The 21149-nt window shown below is 37.6% G+C and overlaps 1 protein-coding gene across 2 annotated transcripts in view; it reads left to right on the top strand.

The window, feature by feature from the left end:
- AGPS (alkylglycerone phosphate synthase) overlaps positions 1 to 21149 on the top strand; it is a 76721-nt gene that overhangs the window by 17376 nt on the left and 38196 nt on the right. For both annotated transcript variants that reach the window (XM_015868396.2, XM_015868397.2), the window contains exons 2-8: positions 9809 to 9898; positions 12614 to 12704; positions 15335 to 15455; positions 15533 to 15607; positions 16527 to 16598; positions 17577 to 17656; positions 18998 to 19078. In XM_015868396.2, coding sequence (XP_015723882.2) covers positions 9809 to 9898; positions 12614 to 12704; positions 15335 to 15455; positions 15533 to 15607; positions 16527 to 16598; positions 17577 to 17656; positions 18998 to 19078 — 610 coding nt within the window. The remainder of the gene's footprint in view (positions 1 to 9808; positions 9899 to 12613; positions 12705 to 15334; positions 15456 to 15532; positions 15608 to 16526; positions 16599 to 17576; positions 17657 to 18997; positions 19079 to 21149) is intronic.

Below are 21149 nucleotides of genomic sequence, written 5' to 3'. Positions count from 1 at the left end.
TGATTGGAACGGACCTTTTGTGGCTTGAGCTGAGTTTGCCTGCTTTGAGGAGACTGAGATGTTAGAGGCATGAAGCCAAATGTTACAAACTGAAAGCATTTAGCCCTCAGTGAGGGGGCGCATCAAGCAGTACTACTCACTGAGAGAAGTGGGTTATCCCAAAAGCATTGGCTTTACATACTATTTTGTAAGGAATTTACTTTAAGTTGTTTTTAATGTAATTTCTAGAGCAAGTTCCTGTGTCTTTGAAGAGCAGCAGAAACATGGTTATATGAAGATGTGTGTCTACCTGAGGGTAGCCACTATTTGTGTGGAAACATGGTCATGGTGAACTTAATGCTGTTAACTTGTTGAAGAGCAAGTGTTGTTCTCCAATATTAGTATTCGCTATAGAAGCCTGAAGAATTGCTATTTTTATTTTGATTAACTTGTTCTGGGTTAAGAATAAATTAAATTACTTCAGAGATCTTATGGTCAAAGTGATACAGCCATGGGGCATTACTCTGTGATAGTGTAAGGGAGCTACTGGAATGTGTGATCCACGTCACTGGTACAGCTGTATTGTTGTACTTAGAGCTCAACGTTTCTGTATGTATAGAAGTGAAAGCTCTGTTACCTATTGCGATTTATATCTTGCAAATGATAAATACCCAAGTTCTGTTCAAATGACTTCCAGCTAATTTAGGCCTGGTTGACTCAAGATTTAGAGTGTGTCAGGCAGAAGGATTTATGCCGCTGTAGGTGAGTCTGGGTGGCTGGCCTTAGTGACAGAGATTACTTAGTGAAGTTGGAGAAGGTCAACCTCAGGAATACCAAAGCTGTAGAGGTCTTCAACTATATTGGGGAAAAAATGAACATTTTAAAGCAAACAATTTCAGAACTTATTAGACTTTATCAAAGGTGCTTTTGCTTGAATGAGAAGGTGAAGAGATTCTTGAGGTGAACTTATAGAATGCTGCACGATGGCTGTAACAGTTATTTGAAGCTTGCCAAAAGTGAGGAATTTTAGGAAGTCGACTTCTGAACTTTGCATCTAGGTTCACGTGGGTGATAGGTTTAGTGCTGGATACGTATCATTTAGTTAAATTAACTTTCATTCATCTGTGTGGTAGTTTTGCTTGGGCAGTATAAAGACACTTGCGTAAGGCTAGGACTTATGATGAACGCTATGGACTTTTCAGTAGAGTTCTTTGCTTTAGGCGTGGTTGGAATTCTTAGGCAGATGTGTAATTAAAAGCCATTGTTTAAATACACGCTTTCCTTCATTTGGTAAGCCCCTAAGCAAAACTAAACACTATCCTCTGTGCTCATATATTGGGTGTGAGAGGCTGAGACTAGAATTCCTGCAAGGATTTTTAGGCAATAATCAGGTATAACGAAACTTCAGGTGTCTAAAAGAGCTCGTTTGAGTGTCTGTAGGCTGTAATAAGTGTACTAGCTGTAAAAAGTAATAGCTGAACTTGCATTTCAGGTTGTGATTACTGAGAGTTGCAGCATACAGGAGATTAGCTGGTTAAACACAATAGATTTCTGAGGTGTGAAAGTGACTCTTACGAGGTTTGGTTCTTTGCTTAGTAACTCAGCTGGTTAAATATCTTTTGCTGACGGGACTATTTTGCGTTCAGTACTTGACCTACTCTGGCAGTGCTTCATTATTTCAGTTCAAGGGTGTCTGACACCAGAGAAGCTGAGCAATCAAAGAGTGGAAGACACTGGAGTACTTTCAACTGGTCTTGGAGTAGGTTACAAGGTCCTGAAGCTGCTTAAAATAAAACCTGTGTTTCTGAAAGCTTTTTTTTTAAATCTGCATAGATATTCACACTTACCACTGTAACGTGCTGTGTGCTTGTAACAAATCAATCTGTACTAAGTTTTGTGTTAATATCAAGTTCAGTTGTTTAGTCTATCCAACTTGATAGTGCTTTTGCACGTATCTTTGCATAACTGCGACTTGAGAGAGATGAAGTACTAGACTTGGCAGCTGTTTTTCCTGCTTACCAGGAAAAAGAGGAGTGTGGATTTTGAAAGCTAATGTAACTTTCTATTTTGTGGAGATCCTGAAGATCGTGTTTTTATATATATTGCTAACCAGTTTGATATAAATAAATAAATAAATCTAGTGAGAATAACTGATTTATAAATGGTACAGTGATTGTGTGGTGGTGTTTTTTTTCCCCAGCAATATTAGAATAGTCCAAACCCAAGTGTCTTCCTTCTTTCAGTCTCCTATTAAATCTATTTATGATGATTCAGCTTTTCTGCTTCTTTTGAGTTATTAATATAATTTTTGGCAGCAAAGCTGCAGCTCAGGTACCTTATTAAAAAATGTCTGTCTTCATTAAGCCTGTTGCATCTTTCCTGTAGTGTCTGAAATAGTCAAAGCATCTGACAGGCACTTCTACCAGATCTGGCTGCATTCTCTGTGTAGTGTTTCTTCTGCAAGGGAGATGACTTGCTTTGACCAAAGAAACACCTTAATTCTTATGCCATAGTCACTAGACACTGACCTTCAGAAATTCTTGTTGACACTCTAAAGGCCGTACTAGTAAGGATCTTATCCAGCCATTTTTCATCACCAGTGAGGAGAGGAAGGGGAATATGTAAAATGTACAGATTTCCTGTGTGTACTCATTGAACAGTCCCTGTTTCAAAATGCCTGTGAAGGCTAACCAGTATGTTTGCATGTGGATGTGTTTAAAAGATTGCAGCATCCTTCCTGGTTTTTCATTCTTTCATAAGTCACTTTCAGAAAAGAAGAAGAAAAATAAATGCTTATCAAAAAAGATAAGCTGTCTTGTGCTAAGGGCCTCATTCTCTTTAGGGGAGGATTCACTGTAAGAGTGTGCTTGGTGAGTGGAGAGTCTTATGTACTGTAAGAGTAGAGAGACGTTACTTCTTGGCACAGCATTTCTGTTTTGGATTGTAGGTTTTGATTCAGTGCTGAAGTGGAAGATGGAGGTCATAGTTATAAAAACATCCGTGTCTTCAAACCTTAAAAAAATGATGTGCCTCCTGAAAAATGCATTAAAAGCTTGAATTGGAAAATAATTCTTCCTTGCAAGTATTTTTTCAAAACTTAACATTATTCTGTTGGATTTGGTGGCTGGTTATTATTAAACTCATTTTACTGGTGAGGCTTAAGATAAAAACTTTATATGCAGTTATTCTGAAGATTAACTACGTGAAATGTACAGCTTATACTGTATCACTCTGAAAACAGCAAAGTGCTGCAATTCTTCAGGACGCAGTTATTCTGGAATAACTTTTATGTATGCCAGAAAATAGGAGTGCCTCAGAGATGGAGCACTACTATTAATCTAGCTGTAGTAGATTGTGTTATAACTAACTTAACAAGGGCCAAAGTTCTTCAGAGTTTAAAAGGGAGTGTTGATTGAATGTAATAAAATGTTCAGCTGTCATCTAATAAGCTTTTTGTGTCCTGGAGTAAAGAAAAAGCAGAGTAGAATTTCTCACTTTCCCTTCTTTTTGTGGGAAAGTTATTTTTCTTTTCCCTGTTGGATGAAAAGATATTTGAGTCTTTCTTAATGTTATTGTGGGCACACTGTTATCCAGTGTAAGCCACAGGATGAGCGCATAGCCAGTCCTCCACTCTTTAGCAATTTCAGACCCAGGTTTGGTTGCTCAAGTCAACTTGTTAACATCTAACTCTAGGTCAAGCAAAACATGAGCTGGTGCCTAAAGATGCTACTTCAGTGTAACAAAAAAGGTCAAAGAGGCATCCTGTCATACCACTAATATATAAATGCTTTTTTGTTGTAAAGATTTGTATACTGTAAATGTAAGTGATGGCTATTCCTCTATGCTTGTATGAGTATTTTAAAATCTTTAAAGACTTTTTGTATTGCTGTTTTTCTTCTCAAGTGAATTCAGGATCTGTTTAGGTTGGAGACTGGTGACTGATAACACTGAAGCTTAGGGTGAGCACCATAGGGTGAAGAAGGTCTGAGGAGCACAGGGAGTGTTTCTCAGTTAAATATGTAGAATCACAAAGGTTGGAAAACACCTCCAAGATCATCAAGTCCAACCATCATCCTACACCCACCATGCTCACAAAGCACATCCCTCAGTGCCACAACCACAGACTGCTCTCCCACTGGGATGGCTGCACGAGTTGGTACCCTCAGCCACCACATGTGAGCAAAGAAAGAGCCAACCAAGATGAGGTAACACCTACATCAATGAGGAAAGGAATGCAATTACTCACAGAAAAATCCTGTAGCAAGAAACCGTACTCAGACGTTACCTTTTCTTCTGTAAATACCTTGATGTTTCTCACTAAACTTAGAACTCTGAAAGGTTAGATTCCATATGTGGCTTGGTAAGTGTTTGACGGCACTAACTCTTTAGGTAATGATGTTTTTAAGCAAAAGTTGATGCTGAACTAAATCCTGGCATATCTGACTTCTGAGTTTAAGGTAGTGGAAGCTTCTGGCAAAGAAGGAAAGAATTTTAAGAAATCATAAGAGCAAGAACATGATGCATTGAGGAAGGTGTGGCAGTTCACAGGAGGCTTTTGGGATTGCATCAAAGCAGATAATTGTTTGTCAAGGTTATTTCTTGAAGTATATCAGTAGATAAGATAAGGTTCTTACATGTAAATAATAAAGTGATAAAAGAAAGTGCCATAATTTGAAGGCAAATGTGACTTCATATGCAACAACAATTCATATGTATTACCAAACTATAAGTAGGCAACTCTTCGGACAGATGGTATGTCAGAAATGTCAGAGCTGAATTCATTCAAATAAACATGAGTTTCTTGTTAGATCTTTTCATGTCAAGTAAACCAAGGTGGACATATCTACTGGTTAAATTTTATTAGGGGGAAAAAAAACCACAAATCTAGATACAAATATAAGTGTAAACTGCACTTAACATGTGAAATACAATATTGGTTATTGCATGAGAAGTAGACAAAATGAAAAACTGAGTCTGTGGATCAATTTCTTGATACCTGCTAAGGTCTGAATTCCTATGTAGAAGAAATTGAATGTATACGTATTTATTTAAACTTAAGATTTACTTAAGTTGGATAGAACAATCTTTGTTAATGCAAAAGACTACAATCATTACTTTTACTCCAAGCTGTAGTGGCTTCCAGGCAATCAACCACAGACATCTATAGTGTGTGTAACATCCAAAAGTAGCTGCTGTGTACAGGTTATCTGGGTTGATAGCAGAAGCCAAGAAATGTTCTTCACTGGTTATCTAATGCATTTGGTTTGGAGCATGCAAGAAGTCTTCAACACAATACATAAAGGTCTTGTCCAGAAGCTGAGCTTATTTTGCTTGAGAAAATTAACAACTTTAACAGTTGTTAAATGGGATTTTTGAAGGCAGTGAAGCAGACTTTCCTGACTTTACAAGCTTCCAAGAAATATTTTCTATGTGATTGATGTCTAGTGTTTGAAAAGTGTTGAGGTGCCTGTTCCCTGGCTGCCTGGAAGTGGCCATGTGCGTGCATTTTTGCTGTAGAGCTGTCACTTCCAAGATAGAAACTGATACCAGTAGAATTAGTAGGCGGAATAGAAATAGCTTTTTGTAAAGTACTCCCTTCCATGAGAATCATCTGTATAGAGTACCAGATGTGTAGGTATAGTATCTTGGCTTTCCTCAGAATGGGTGTAGTGTTTCATTATTAATTCACTTAATTCACCAAATTACTTAAGGTTTTTACAAGAAAACATTGGAGAAGCACCAGTTTCCTCGTTCCTCAGGGCTTTATTATTAAAATGTAATGAAGTAGCCAAGGTTGCCATTATGTAAGAAGACTTAACATTGTTTGTTTTTTAAACTGTTCTGATGTGAAAACAAAAGCAAATCAAACCAAAAGGAGCCACACCACACACTGCTCTGGTCCCATCAAGTCTTCCATGCCTTAAATGTTGTCTGCACTTGCAGCTTTCAGTAGATTGAAACTGCAAATATGAACCAAGGTTCATGTTGCTGTAGCATATACTTGGCAAACAAACAGCAGCTGTAGTAGATGCCTGTGCAGCTGCAGGGCTTTATGTGAAAACACAGGCTGCAGGACTGGAATGTGTCTAAGTTTACTAGAGCAGGCCTCTTACTGGCCTTTAGAAGTTATTGCACGCAGGCTTGGTTTGCTGCAGGGAAGGCTCCCCATGAGGGGAGACATGTAGGGGTGACAAACATAGCGGATATTCCCTGCCTGCAGCATGTCATTCTCCAGATAAATGATGCTTTCATAAAGCAGTTCTTGGAGGGATTCCTTGGGCTATATTCCCTTTCTTAATTTCTAGGGACCTAATTGTAATTTACTGCTGGCTCCAGAAGCTTTCTTATCTGATGCTGGAATTACTGTGTAGCCCATGCAGGGACTGCTGCAGCACAGCAGGAGGGGACCTCCAGGTGTCACCTAAGGGAATGGTTCTGAGTTAGTACCAGAAATCCAGCTGAAGTGGGCTTTGAGGAGTTACTGTATATAATGTTCTGGTGCAAATCCTTAGCACCATCATGCTACATGAATCTTACTGTGTGCCTGCTCCAAGTCTTGCAATAACTTCACAGCCTGTAAGACTTGTCTGCATTGTTCCACTAGACAAACAGCAGTGGTTCAGCCAATGTGCTGGCTATTCAAAGTGCCACTTACATGTCATTTCCAAGAATGTGCTGTTCTTGGGTGGCAGAACGGGAGTGTCTGTTTATTTTGTGTGTGCGATGTTTGTGGGCTAAGCACCAGCTGATGATTGAATCAGAAGCACTGGTGGTTATTGTGACAACACTGCCTTGAGCATTTTGGCTCTGCTCTAGCTGGGTCCCATTGGTTCAGTTGGTTGAATGGCACAGACTTAGGGTTGCTTCCCTGAAGAAAATACAGGAAATGGCTGTTGCTGGTTTAGCCAAGTAGCCCATTTGCTTCTCCTGTTTGTGTGATGTGCTGCATTTCATGTGGTTTTGTAGAAGTGAGGGGGAAGTTATGTTGAGGTCGCTGCGCTTGGATATATGTCCCTGTAATGATGCAGTTAATTAATGAATGAACTGTAGCTCAGTAGAATTAACTTGGTTTCTGTGTTTCTCTGAATGTGGTCTTGTAACTTTATTGTAAGTGAGGAAACAATTTGCTTTTTGCTGAAAGAGTTTTTGCTGCAAAAATAAAAATGAGTAATTCTTATTGCATCGAGTCAAACTGTTTCAGTGCGGAACATTGAACAGAGAGGTTTGAATACGCTAAGCCTCAGCGCACTGTTTTCACAACACTTGCTGGCATTGTCAGTGTTTCCATGGTAACTTGCCTTCTTTCAGGTTTTTCCCTTCGTGCGATATCATTACTTGTTTTACATGCATGTGCTGTGTATGTATGTAATGTCAAAAAAATGCAAAGCAAGCTTGCTTTTAACATTTTTACATGTATCATTTCATTTCAGTACTGATTTGCTGGCTTTAAAGTTAGGAGGCAAGGAAGAACTGATCACTTGTTAATATTTAATGCGAAAGTGGTGCTAATGAGCTTGATATTCTGTTGGGGTCACTGTACCTGGATAGAAAAGCCATCATCTTTAAATGAGGCAGCTTAAGTACAATACAAAACATAGCAGCTTTGAGTTCAAAACAAGAAAACCAGCAAATGTTGGTGGCCTTGTCGTGTACGACACAGACCTAAATAATCGGTCATTTTATTTTATATTCTGGATGTTTTTAGGCTGTTTGTTAGGAAGCCACGTGCAGTATTTCCTCCAACTTGTTACTGTGTAGGTGGGAAGTGCTAGGAGCCACAGTAAGTAAATCAGATAGCAGTCCCGAAGTTGGCAGTACTCCCTGCTGTGGTAGAACAAAGGAAAGAATAAATGTCAGTGGCTCATTACTAAACAGCCCTTTCTGTCTCCAAACAGAAACCTCAGAATTGCTTGGGGTAGCTTTGAATATAGAAATTAGATGTTTATAATTAACTTCCTGTTGTGCTTGCCACAAAGCCATCTTTTAGGCAGAGTGGGATTTGCCTGTCTTTGTCTTATGTGGTAGTTGAGATGTTTCAGAACCAGCTGTTCTTCTGCAAACATGTGAGCTGTTGTATTAGCATTTAAATTAATTACTCTCATCACAGCAATAATAAGAGCTGTGTTATCTTTCAGAGCGAACCATAACCATTACTTACTTATTTCATTCAGAAGTAGTTCATCCTGAAAGCTCTTAGGAAATTTGACTTCTTTCCTTCTGTTCAGTGTTTTAAAACCTGAAGAAAGCACCAGCCTAGGAAAGCAGGCCTTCAGGAGGGGCCAGCAACTGACAATGCAGGTGGCTTAGCAGGAGGCCCCCTTTACTGAGTGTCTACTCAGTGCCTCCACTGTACCCCTCTGGCCTTTGGAGGACTCATCTGTCTGAGTGGGCATTGGGGTGGTTGAATGTCCCAGAGCAGCACTCACCTGGTTACCCACATTCATTGGCTCCTCTAAGCCTGCCCCTTTGTGTCCCGTCCTGGCTGATCATCATCAGCCTCACTGCTGCTTTCTCTGCCCTGTTCCACACAACACACTTAGCAGTGTTTTTTGGCACTGCCTTGAAAAGAGGACCTGCTTAAGCCTTCCTCAAATTTGGTTGATTGATATCAAGTCTGTTCTGACTTTACATGATTGAACAAACCAGAATTTGGATGTACAGAAGTGCTCCATGTAGTCAGCAAAAGAACTGCTGCTTTGAGGAGAACTGCAGTCCTGGACAGCTGCTGATGAAACAGCTTAATTTGGTGCCAGTGTAACAGTCCCTCAGGAACTGGTGCTTAGCATCACACACTGGCTATTTCACGAATGCGTCAGTTTCTAAGTGCTTGAAGTTCCTTTAAAGCTTGCCTAGGACGTGCTAAGCTTATGAAAGGCTCGTTGAAATGTCTGTGTCAAACTTCTGTAGTAGAAGTCCACATTTTTTCTATTTGATTACTTGAAGCCTTGTGGACAGGCAGTCGGAAGAAACTGTACTTTGACTGTGTACAGCACTGGTGGAATCTCTGCAACCTGCTTTTGTGTTTTCTCTGTTACAAAGGCCTTTGGTAGTCCAGTAGCACCCAGCTATCTTGCACATACAGCTGGAGTTATGACCACTTTCAGGCAGTAACTTTGATCTGTGAAATCTTGAAATGATTACTGATCATTCTATTCTCTTGTTCTTCTAAGATACAAAAATGATCACTGATCATTCTCTTGTTCTTCTAAGATACACTCAATGAGTACGATCTATGTTTACTGTGTGTAGCAGAGTGAGATATATCATCTGTTCTTTAAGATGCATTTTTGTTAATTCGATTTTTACATTAGCACTTCATTTCTAATTTAAATGAATTGATTTTTTTCTGAAGCAAAATTGAATTGATATGTGATTACTCTTTGTGTTTCTCTGTATCTTCAATATGTTTACATTGATACACTGCTGATGATTTTTATTGAGATCGAGAGATCTGTTTTGGAATGGTTGTGTTTAGACAACTCAACTACAAACTGCCTGTTTGTAGTACTACTGGTAATGATGTAGAGGATTAAAGAGGAGCATCTTTCAAATGTAATCTTTGCTGATTCAAAAATATTAGTTGTACAATTTATCTTTTGACTTCAACTGGCTGCCCATAAGGTCTTTCAAACCTTGGGTTGCAATCTGAAGGAATAATAGTTATGACTGCAAATGATTTTTTTTTTTGAGTATTAGGTTCTGTACTTTTGATATATATTCGTCTTCTTAAATTGCTATGTTTCCAAAGCTATGAAATCATAAATCATACAAACATTTTGGCCTTAAAGTGTGCTAACATTTTCAATCATTTATGTTTTCCCCCTTCTAGACAAGAAATTCTGAAGTGGAATGGATGGGGATATAATGACTCCAAATTCATATTCAATAAGAAGGGTCAAGCAGAATTCACAGGAAAGAGGTAAGCTGGCAAATTATATCACTGAAGTATTTTATTAGTAATATTTTTGAGTAGAGTTCTAAAACTGCAGTGTTCGGCGAAACTGAAAGCAGCAGAAAGCTTCCTATATCTCATAGAACAGGTCATTAGTTCTGCGTGGGTTTACTGAATTCTGTATGTAGTAGTGAAACTTCCCCTGGAGTGTAGAATGAGAATCTGCAGCATCTTCTAAGGCTTTAGAAAACGTGGAGCAGTTCCATAGAGTAGTTCCAGTTTTGAGAATCTCATGAGCATCTGCAAGTTGCTTCACTCAACTCTTAATTTGTTTTAGGTTTCTTAACTGTTGTGCTTGGAGTTTCTGTATGTTCTTAGCTTAAAATTGAAATGAACGTAGTGGTGTCAGCATACACCACTGATCTGTTGTCTTCTAGCTTTATACACAGCATATTTGTTTTTCTGAAAAATATATGTGTAGCTTTTCAGCAAAGACAAGATGAATTCTTCTTCAGGATCTCTTTACTTTCTTTAGTGAGTTTTAAGCCTGTCACTTAATATCTTACTGCTCATTTCTACCTGAAATGAAACGAGTCTTACGGTCTTAGTTTTAAAAATAATAAAAAGTAGAAGTGATGAGTTTAATAGGAAAGAGAAATGAATTTGCTGGGACAGTGCACTGAAGAAAAACTCATTACTCTTTGGGTTTTTGCACAACTGGTGTGAGCTAGTTTGAGTCAAACCTGCAAAAAAATCTATCTCAAGTATTGAACACAAATCATTAATCTTTTAACTTTCAGTCCCAGGTTAAAATGCAAAGCATTATCTTAGGCTCATGAGTTCACTGCATACTATGTGGGGAGATCTTGGTGATGAGAACTGATGAGTTCTGTTCCCTGTTCTAGAAGGGATGGGAATGATGTTTTATCATTCACCTGATTGGAGAGTCCTCTGTTAAGTCCAGTTCAATGATGAAGACATTATGTAAAATTGGACCCAGTAGCAATGTGGCAATTTGCACTCCTTTTTTGGACAGACTTATTTTTCTTATCTTTAAGCCTTGAGAAGAATTTTCCCATTAGTACTGTGGCAGCATATTTTCTTTAATGGCTGTTGAGGTAGAACCTCTGAGGAAACAGGGAGGGCTGTAGAGTGTAATGTTCACTGCAGTCTCCTTGTTTACTTTGTTTTCACACCTTCATGGAACTCCAAGGGTTAGTGAAACAGGAATTCTCTTTATGGAAGTTGCACTGTCTCAGCAGACTGTGCTTATCTACTTATCAGTTTATCTTTTTTCATTACCAACTATACCATCACTCCAGAAGTAGAAGGTACTTGCTTGAGTGAGCAAATAAACCTATTTTTCTAGGGAGGACAGTTCTTATTTTATTTTTGTTCTGGGACTTCTTTTGCCATCATCATATGTACAAAGCTTACCCTTGAGTAACTAGTCATAATTGCATTCTGTGCAGTAAACTCACCAATTTACTCTCTGTTTGGACTTTTGTTTGCCCGCAGTTAGTTGTTAGATTCCTGTCAGCTTTACTTAGTCCTTTGAGAGAGCTATAGCAATAGGTGGGCAATACCGAAAAGTATGTCTGGAGAGGAAAAAGGACCAAGCTGAACCAAGATGTTCTGTACCTTTGCAGATTGCCAATTTACATTAGGCTTGTACCTTAAATTTTTGTTGCTTTTTGTACTTGCCTTTCCATATAACTCATCTGTATGAATATGATGTATGAATAATAGCTGTCACAGAAGGGATCACTGAACTTAGCCTTTCTAGCTGAGTTCCAACGTGTTTGTACCATTTTATCTCTAGGAATTGAGTTGGTTTTTGTTTTATCAGTGGGAGAACTAGAAGGTAGTTAAGATAGGGAAACAAAATGAGTTGCTCTTTTTGCATAGTAGGTGACTTAATTGTGGCTGTGAAGCACAGGGTCATGGTTAGATGTAGTAAATAAATTATTGTAGAAGAAAGATCTGTGGGGCCTAATGTAGTGACCCGTGTATGAGCTAATAGGATTTTCAACTGCTAAAAGTTCTTTATACCGAAGAAGGATAATTGTTTTCTTCTCGGAGAATGCTTGTTAATATATTTTAAACATATACAAAGTGTGTAAATGTACACAATTAACAAATTTTCACCTCATTAAAGTGTGTGCCTTGCTTTTTCTTGCGTGCAGCATGCACCGTCATGACAAACTTCTTTGTCACTTGTCTTGCAACTTTCATCTGTCATAGCTCATGCCAACAGGTTTGTGATAGACACATCACTTGATGGTTTCGAATGCATCCTGCGGATGAGAGGAACCCTGAGCTCTGGTTTTCTTGAAACTGCGATAGGTGTATTGAGCTGAGTTTGTGTGTTTGAGACTGCTTTAGTTTACAGTGCAGTGTGTCTGTACTAGGGTGTAAACTGTGACACTGCTTTCTGCGTCATTTAAAAATGAAAGTGGGGGTGGGGTATATGAAAAGCCTTATGCCTCAGTTTCCAAAGATCATGAAGTGAAATAATGGCTGAGGTATTCACATCTGATTTGGTTTTGTTTTAAGTATAGAATACTTAAATGCATTGAAACTGTGCAGTTTCATGAAAACTGAATGGGCAGAGCTTTGCAGCCTTTTAGATGAAGAACTGAATTTAAAACTTACTATTTGTGCTAATGCAGAATCAAAAGAAGTGTATCTCACGTACATTCTTTCAATTTAAAATGACGCTGTGTAATGTTGACTTTCCAGGTACAGATTAGGTGGTATGGTATTACCAACTTTTAAAGAATGGATAGAAAAAACCTTTGGAGCAAGTCTGGAGCACAAAACTACCTCTAGAGTAAGTAAATAGCCAAACCAGTTCCTTTGAATGTTAGTCTTGGTGATGATCGAGACCAGATTGTTAAAGGTGATTCAGCTGTTGATCTGAAGGTCACCTTGCACGTAATTGATTTAACCATAGCGAATTAACACCTAAAAGTTGCTGTCTGGTGTAGAACTACTATGTAAAATTTCTAGTGACTTAGCACAACTTGTAGGTCTAGGTCAACTGGTGGTGCATTAATTGGGTAAAGTATCTCCCATGCAGGGAGATTTTAGTCCTTGTTTGTAGGCTGTTTTTCAAGATTGTGGAAACTCATAGTCTGCAGAAAATTATTATTCATGAAACTGTTATGATTGTTTGTGACAATAAAGATGGAAGATAGGGTGACACAAAAGTGTGCCATGTTGTCAGTGTATTTAAAGTTATCTGAGTTCTAATTTGACAGCAATACTTTTCACGTCTGACTGCTGAAAACTGGCTATCAGAATGGTTTTCAGGAAGAAAAACCAAGTGTGTTCAGGATGTTCTGGTTTTGTGAAAAATACATATTTTGCTTTTCAAGCAGAATAGCTCAAGATTGACCCATCTCATTTAAGAATAATTCATTTGAGGCTGAGGGTTCCTGAATAGATAGCTGCCAAAGCAGTGCTGGAAGGAGGCTGTTCTTGTACAGTGACTGTAGTGACACTGTTTTGGGTAATGGTTTTATTTACCCATTTCTGAAGTGAGTTCAACATTGTGTTTTCTCTGATGCAGGTAATCTCATTGGACCTGAAAAACTTGAGCACTTCAGTCTTCTGCTAGTCAATTCGTTCTTTCATCTGCTTAGTTTCTTCATGTGTAACTATATATTTTTTAAAACTTTATCTTGATGGGTGTTTTTTCTTTTGATCTCAGATACAGGAACAACAGTAGGGAAAGGACCTCTTGCTCTATTTGTCTTTATCTCTTCTTGCCTTTATTCCATAGGACTGAAGGGTTCCCTGTCATCTGTAGCCTTTCTATTGTAACTTACTTCAGTAAATGTACCCACTTTTCTGCTCCTTAAGGCCTGATGACTTTTTTCCATTTTTAGTTTAGACTTAGAAAAGGCAGCAGTTTAAACCTAGTTCGTGTATGCTTCCTGTGTAACCTTTCAGTGCACAGCAAATAAAATATCTCAGTCCCATAGGAAAAAAAATTTTGTCTGGTATCCTACAAAAGATTTATATAGATGAATATTAACTTTCATTTTTTTTCATCTTCATAATGTAAATAAATTCCTGCAGAACACAAAAAGGCCCAATATGGTTGTCTGTAAGGAATTGTTCTAGGTAATTTGTCTTCATCTTATAGAGAACCAAGATCATCAAGCATTTGATGTTCATCTTGAAACAAAATGCGTTTATCTACAAAAATTTCTTAAGGAAGCTAGTGTGAAATAGAAAATAGAGGAGAGCTAACAGGAATTTTCTTTGAACAGAGATCTTTTATTACTTGGTTACTTAGTATATTTGTTTTTCCTTGTGTTTTCATCTTTGAGTTCTGCTCTTGAGTTTATCCAATAGCACCGTGTGAATGCATGTTAATAGAGGACTAGCAAGAGCTAAGAGCCGCAGCTCTCAGCTTATTATGACTAACCCCTAAAATCAGGATCTCTTAGTAGCAGTATACCTCCTGCCGCTTCTCACCTTGATCTCTAGTTTCCGTGTTTGTAGGTGACAGTGTGAATACAATGGAGGGAAAAACCTTTTTCTCCTATGTGTAACACCTTATTTCAGATATAGCATAATCTTTAAAAGACAAGTCAAAGCAGCACATCTTTTTTCAGAAGTAAATCATTATTAAAACTGTGTTTTTGTAAGGTCAAGTGTCTTCTATGGAAAAGTATCAAACAAATAATTAGCTACCCACTTGAGACTCTGAGCTTTTGTGAGCTATCAGTCATGAACCTACCTAAGGCAAATATTCTTCACTAAATTATCCTATAAGTTCTCTTAATTTCTGTGTAACCTTATGTAGTTTCTTCAAAATATACCATAGATCTTTGCAATCACGTGAATACTTTCTTGTTGAAGTTGAAGTCTTCCCTTCTTCTTCCAGGCTGGATGTGACTCTGGGCAGTGTGGTCTAGTGGTTGGTGCCCCTGCCTATGGCGTGGGGGTTGAAAATAGATGATCTTTGAGGTCATTCTTTGATTCTTCAGATCTCACTATTTAACATTCAAAGCAGTTACAAGCATTACACTTACGTTCACAAAGCAAATTAAAAGGTTTATGTATTTCTTGTATTGTGTGAGAAATTTTGAACTTTATCAACATAAGGGTCTTTAGTTCAGGCAGTTGATTCTCTTAAATCTTGAATTCCTTAGGACAAGTATTTTACTTAGTATGCACTCATATGCTTGTTCACTTCTCCAGACTTGTCAGGAAAAAAGTCAGAATGTACTATGGAATAAAACTGTATGTGCATCTAGTGAGATGGGTACTAGGGAAGGCAAATGGATCAATGACTGAAGATAAAGCAAAGAATTTCTGTACTTCTAATCTTAAATACCCATGTTTTGGTATTGGTTAATGGTAAACAGTTTTTTTTCTTTTTTTAATTGTGAAGAAATGCTACGAGAGGCAGCTTATTTTTAATGAAATCATTTTCTTGTATTGTAGGCATCTTTAAATGTTAATGATGTACCTCCATCTATTGTAAATGAAGAATTTCTTCAGGATCTTAGAGCCACTAAAATCTCATATTCACAGGATGCTGAAGATAGGGTATTCAGAGCTCATGGTAAGAGAAGTTCATTTATATAACTGTACTTCAGATGCTTCCTGTTTGAACTTGATTACTTATTGTTTGTTTTTTAGGACACTGCCTACATGAGATATTTGTACTCAGGGAAGGAATGTTTAAACGAATTCCTGATATAGTTGTATGGCCTGGTAAGTTTAATGTTTCTTTACTTCTTCCTTCTGCTCTGTTTACTAAATTCCTGTGCTCTCTCGTTATTAAGAAGCTGTCTGGCCAGCCACGCTCATCTTTAGATACCCCAAAGGATTTTTTGGGGGGGTATGGTAATCGTGACTTTGTAACATGAAGTCCCATTACTTAATAGGGAAGTAAAATTTTTTACTAAATATAAGTGAAATTTCAGGTGACAGCAGAATTTGTGACCAGTAACCACAGTATAATGTGAACTTGTATATGTACCAAGAATAGCTGTCTAAATTGCAGACAAAATCATCTTGTTTGGGGTATGAGCTGGTAGAAGGGTGCTTAAATGTTTACATTAAAAATTTGGTCTTATGATATACTGTACTGAAAGAATATTTTAAAGGTGTAACACCTGTCAACTCCAATCAAAATGCTTTATGGAGGGTGATTGACTTGAAGAAAAGGCCATGCTGGCTAGACTCATATCAAGTAGAATAGTCACTAGTGTTGTAGTTTAAAACGTAGCAGAATAATGCTTGTTTTTACCGAGTAGAAGAACATGGAAACTTTAACTGAGAAAACTTCATTTGCTTATTTGTGTGAATTTTCTAATTGAGTCATGTTTCTCAGGTATTTTCCTGGGTATATAGCTCAATTCTTACCTGTTTGTTAGCCCATCTTACCCTGAGAATTCCCAGTAAGTCTCAATCTGTGAGCAGGAGACCAAGGCTATGTAGTAAGTTTTTTAAAAGTAGAGTTGTTTTATGTCTAAGGTGTACTCTAGAGCTCTTTTTACTTTGAGTCTTGCTGTTTAACGCCTAACTCTTTGAAACGTCTTTCTTGCTGGTGTCAGAAAAGGAGCTGCTGACTATTCAGACTGATATTTAAACACAAGTAACAAGCACAAATCCTGTTTAACTTTTTCAGTTTGCCATGAAGATGTAGTTAAAATTGTGGAATTAGCCTGCAAACACAATCTCTGCATAATACCGTTTGGTGGTAAGTAGTGTTAAATATCAAATCTCTTTAACATCACTAGTGCAAAATTATTCTACTTGAATTTAAGTCTGTGGTTTTTGTAATATAGTAGGAGGTATTTCTTTGGGAGTAACCCTTGAATTTTAAATGCTGTCTACTTTCTGTGGTCTTGTAGTGTTAAATTTTGCTGTATTTAGCTGGACAAAAGTCAGCACAGGTAAAAACACTTTGAATATTAGAAGTGCAAGAGAAGTGTTTATGTGAAGTTGAATCTACCTATTTGCCTTCAAACTGTACTAGGTCCTGAGTCCTTCTCAGTCTAGGGAACTTCTAAGGGCTTCCAGAAATCATCAATTTATAACATACCTTTTCTCCTGCTAAAAGTTCTTAGGGTAAACTGTCTCTTTTTCAACAACATGGCTTTTGTGGTCTTTGAGAAACCAAAAACTTCTTGGAGGCTGTTCTGTGATATGCTTTAAAGATACACTAGAAACCTCCAGAGAGGTTTGATATTTGTTTTTATTCATCCGTTTTTATAGTTAAACCTTTTTCAGTTTATGACTTGCTTTCAGGTAAGTATTGCATTCCTGTAGTAAGCAGATCTCTTCAGCCCACTTTCTAGGTAGAAGTGTAGTGTCCTTTCTAGAGCTCTCAGTAGAGTATATAGAAACCAGTTATCTGTTTCTTGAATGACTTGATTTCTTCCCTGTTTTAAAGTTACATTCCAGACTTTACAGTGGCAAATGAGATGGTCGGAATGTCATGATTCGTTATCAAGTGCTGTTAAAGCCTTATGTCTGCTCCATCATTGCCCTGATTGCGTGAAACTCTAAATTTGGGAGTGGGGACAGTCAGAATACTAAATACTAAATCATTAGCTTTGAAAAGTGATCTTTACTATGTTCAGTATTCGAAAGGAGAGAGAGGATGGTTATGTAGAAGGTAGGAGAGAATTTACCTGGGAATTGTACAGTCACAATATTCATCCTGTATTTTCAGGAGGAACAAGTGTCTCTAGTGCCCTCGAATGCCCTGAAGAAGAAAAAAGAACAATTGTCTCTCTGGATACATCACAAATGGCATGTACCTCTTCAAGGAAAATAATATGTTGAAATTTAAATCATTCTATGTTTCTTTAGATAAAGGAATCACTAGAGAATGACATTTCTTTCTTTGTTACAAGAATAAAGAAAAAGGTGGAAGTATGAAATTGTACTGTGATGACTAAATTAGTTTAAGTGATATTTTTGTGGAAGTTAGTCCTATACTTCATATGTATGTGTTCTTTGAAAAAAATCCTACTGCTGAGTCTTTGTACAGTTTTACATGAGAGAAAATCAGTGGAAGTCACCGTTCTTCTATATAGAAATTGTCTGAGTTACATGAAGGGCCAGTAGGAAGTTTTGTCCTTGTATATTTTAGCCTTCACTGAAGAAATAAAAGATGGCTGTGTATTTCTATATTGAACTGCACATCTGTAACTCCTTCAGATAGTGATTCTTGTTGAAAATGAGTAATACTACTTTTATTTAGGGAGGACAGACACTTGGCCCATGGATTATAGAAATGAAAATAGTGTCATGTTAAGCAATGTAAATATTGCTTTTTTAGAATGTAGCCTTTGTTCCAGAATTTGCAAAGTAAAGGGTTGTTGCATGTTGCCTTTTTCTACTGATGAATCTAAATTGTCTTCATAATGCTGTTTTTATTTTTTCTGAACTATCAATCCCAGTTAATAACTATAATCACTTTTCAGGGACAAACTGAAGTTGATGTCCCTGTGGGATTTTCCCTATAAACAGAGCTAAACCCAGATTTGTTAGTTTATTCTTTATGAATTGTCCTTGTTAATAATTATGCTTAGTGCTTCTTTTTCTGTTTAGTAGAATATTCTGATGGGTCAGTTAGTTTCCCACCTGGTAAAAAGGTATAATCCTTCCAGTACCTTAAATTTCTTACATACTTTGACATCTTATACCACGTTTTACTTCTAATTTAGTGTGTCAGAACCCCAGAACTGAGCTGGGATGCTTCAGTGCTAGGGAATTTATACAAGAGTACTTGTCTTGGGGTATGCCTAGTGTCCAGATATTCAAACTCAAGCGCCTTAAATTGCATTCATTCTTAAAGATTCTGTATTTTAATTTCTGTAGGATTTTTATATTAATTTGTTCTGGTCTTTCTGCTTTGTTTCTGTGAATGTTTCCAGTATGAGCTGATTAATAATGCTACTTATGATAGAGGCTGTACAAGCTCTAGCCTGTTGTCTCACTGTTGGAGGGAGTGGGCAGGCTCAGCTTTCCCTGGTCTAACAACTATAATTGTGTTAATATTAACATGCATCACTAGATAATGTTGATAATATATCATTAGAGAAGGAAATAAACACTGATTATTAGTTTTGATTCACTTCTTAACAGAATCGGATTCTCTGGGTAGATGAGAAGAACTTAACAGCGTGTGTGGAAGCTGGCATCATCGGACAAGATTTGGAAAAACAGGTATTTTTTTTTGCCTTCTGTGACGTCTAGTATTTCTCCATGTTATTCCATGTTATTGCTCATATCTTGTCTAGGCCACTGAATTCTAGCTTAGTTCTCGTGTTTTCATATAGACTCTGGTTATTATATTCTTGGTTATGAATTGCAAAGACAGCATATGGATGCTGTATTTCATGCACGTTTTTAAATGACATTTTTTTCTGTTAGCTGTAGACCAAAGACTTGTAGACTTGTACACCAGTAAGTTAGCAATTTGCAGGATGTAACACTGTGCCTTCTATTTCAGGCCTTAGATATGCTGTTGTGTTTGTAAGATGTGACACTTGGTACTAAATACCAACAAAAGTTTTTGGATTCATTCTGTTGTGCTTATTGTAGTTTGGGCGAGAGGTAGTTACTTCAGAAGGGTTAAAGCTTATAACAGACTTGCTACTGTTGCTGCTACTTAAGTCTGGCTATGAAAATGTAGCATAAAGGAAGGAGGGTGGAGTAAAATAAGGGTCCAGTGAAAAATTAGATCACCTTTACTACTGAGTGATCTCTAGTGACTTTTAACTGCAGTCTCTCAGGTGAGTCATAGCACTATCTCAGCGTCTTTCTCAGTGGTCCTTGATAATCAAGCTGGTTGTAGGTGTTAGTTTACTATTCTTCAGGATGTGCAGTTCTTCTTGCTTAACTTCCAAGACTCAAGTATTCTGGTAGCTAATTGCTCTCTAAGCTTAGTGCCGAAGGGCACTTTACAGTGAGATTTACAATGCAGAGATTTGAAGGCTGTTTTTAATTTGAACAGCTTGTTTCTGAATGATGTTTTGGGGAAGAAAACTTGTTTAAATGACAGAGCAGTTTATTATGAGAAAGATAGTCTTTCCTAATCATTCAGTGTAATATTTTAACCTTTCCAGTTCTTTTACTACTAAAGCTTGAACTAAAATGAAAATGTAGTATATTCTCTCTATAAAAGATCTTTTTATTTGTTTTCCTAGGGTGGTAGTTTATGGTATTTTGTTGCTATTCTATCCTTTAAATGCTACTACTTTTTTCTCAGAGTATAGAACAGTATTCCCTTCCTGTTTATAACTCGTATGGGTTATAATACTGCTATTGTAGTCTTCTTTGAATCCTTTTAATCAGAAAACTTAGAATCTTTCATTTGTGTTCTGTTCTATGGAAAGAATACTGATTGTCCATTTGTTCTGTGCTGGAGAATGGACCAGTGTTCTTACAAAAGCAAGAACAGTTTTTGTAACAAAACAGTTACAACAGCTCTTACTACTTTCAGGACTTCTGTGTGACTCTCTCAGTGAGCAAAGAATACCAAATCGGATCACCTTCTTAATGTGTACAGGCATATATTTTAGAAACTCTTACTGTGCAAACTGGAAGTACAGAACTACTCAGTGGAATGTGATTAAAATGAAGACTCCAGGTTAAATTCCAATTATGCTACGCAAAACAAGTACTGCTGTGATTAATGTCAGTGCAAGTGCCCACTGAAATACAGATAGAATGAAGATATACAAGAGTTGTTCTGAAAGTAATGCTTCCTATTTTATTACATTGGCCCTTTATGGCCAATGATGATGGTGGTACAGCAGTAGAAGATGAACCTTCTCATCACTATTCTGTTACACTTTGTTGCCATGTGACAGATGGCAGCAGAGGGGCTTTCTGAAAAAGCGATGCCTGAGGTGGAAGTGCGTATGAAGTAAAGTTGTGTCATTGAATTCTTCAGTGCAGACTGAATTGCACCCACTGACATCCATTGGCACTTGCTGAGCATCTGTGGAAACCAACCAGGGGACGTGAGCACAGTGGGATGCTGGGTGGTGCGTTTCAGCAGTGGTGACAGAGATGTGAAAGACAAGCCATGTTCCAGACAGCATTGAGGCTTTTTTTATGAGGATGGCATGCAGACTTTTGTTCATTGATAGAGCAAATGCATAGCAGTGGTGGTGATTCTGTAGCTGAGAATCTTCTCTATCAAAATGTGTTGTTGTGGTCTTTGTATCTGTTGTAGTTTCCATGGAAATAAATAAGAGGCATTAGTATCAGTGCAACCTACATATATTTG

The sequence above is a fragment of the Coturnix japonica genome, chromosome 7 (genome assembly GCF_001577835.2).
Source record: "Coturnix japonica isolate 7356 chromosome 7, Coturnix japonica 2.1, whole genome shotgun sequence".
In the NCBI taxonomy this organism is placed as follows: Eukaryota; Metazoa; Chordata; class Aves; order Galliformes; family Phasianidae; genus Coturnix; species Coturnix japonica.
The sequence above is the reverse complement of the archived record's forward strand: the minus strand, read 5'-3'. Positions and strand labels throughout refer to the sequence as shown.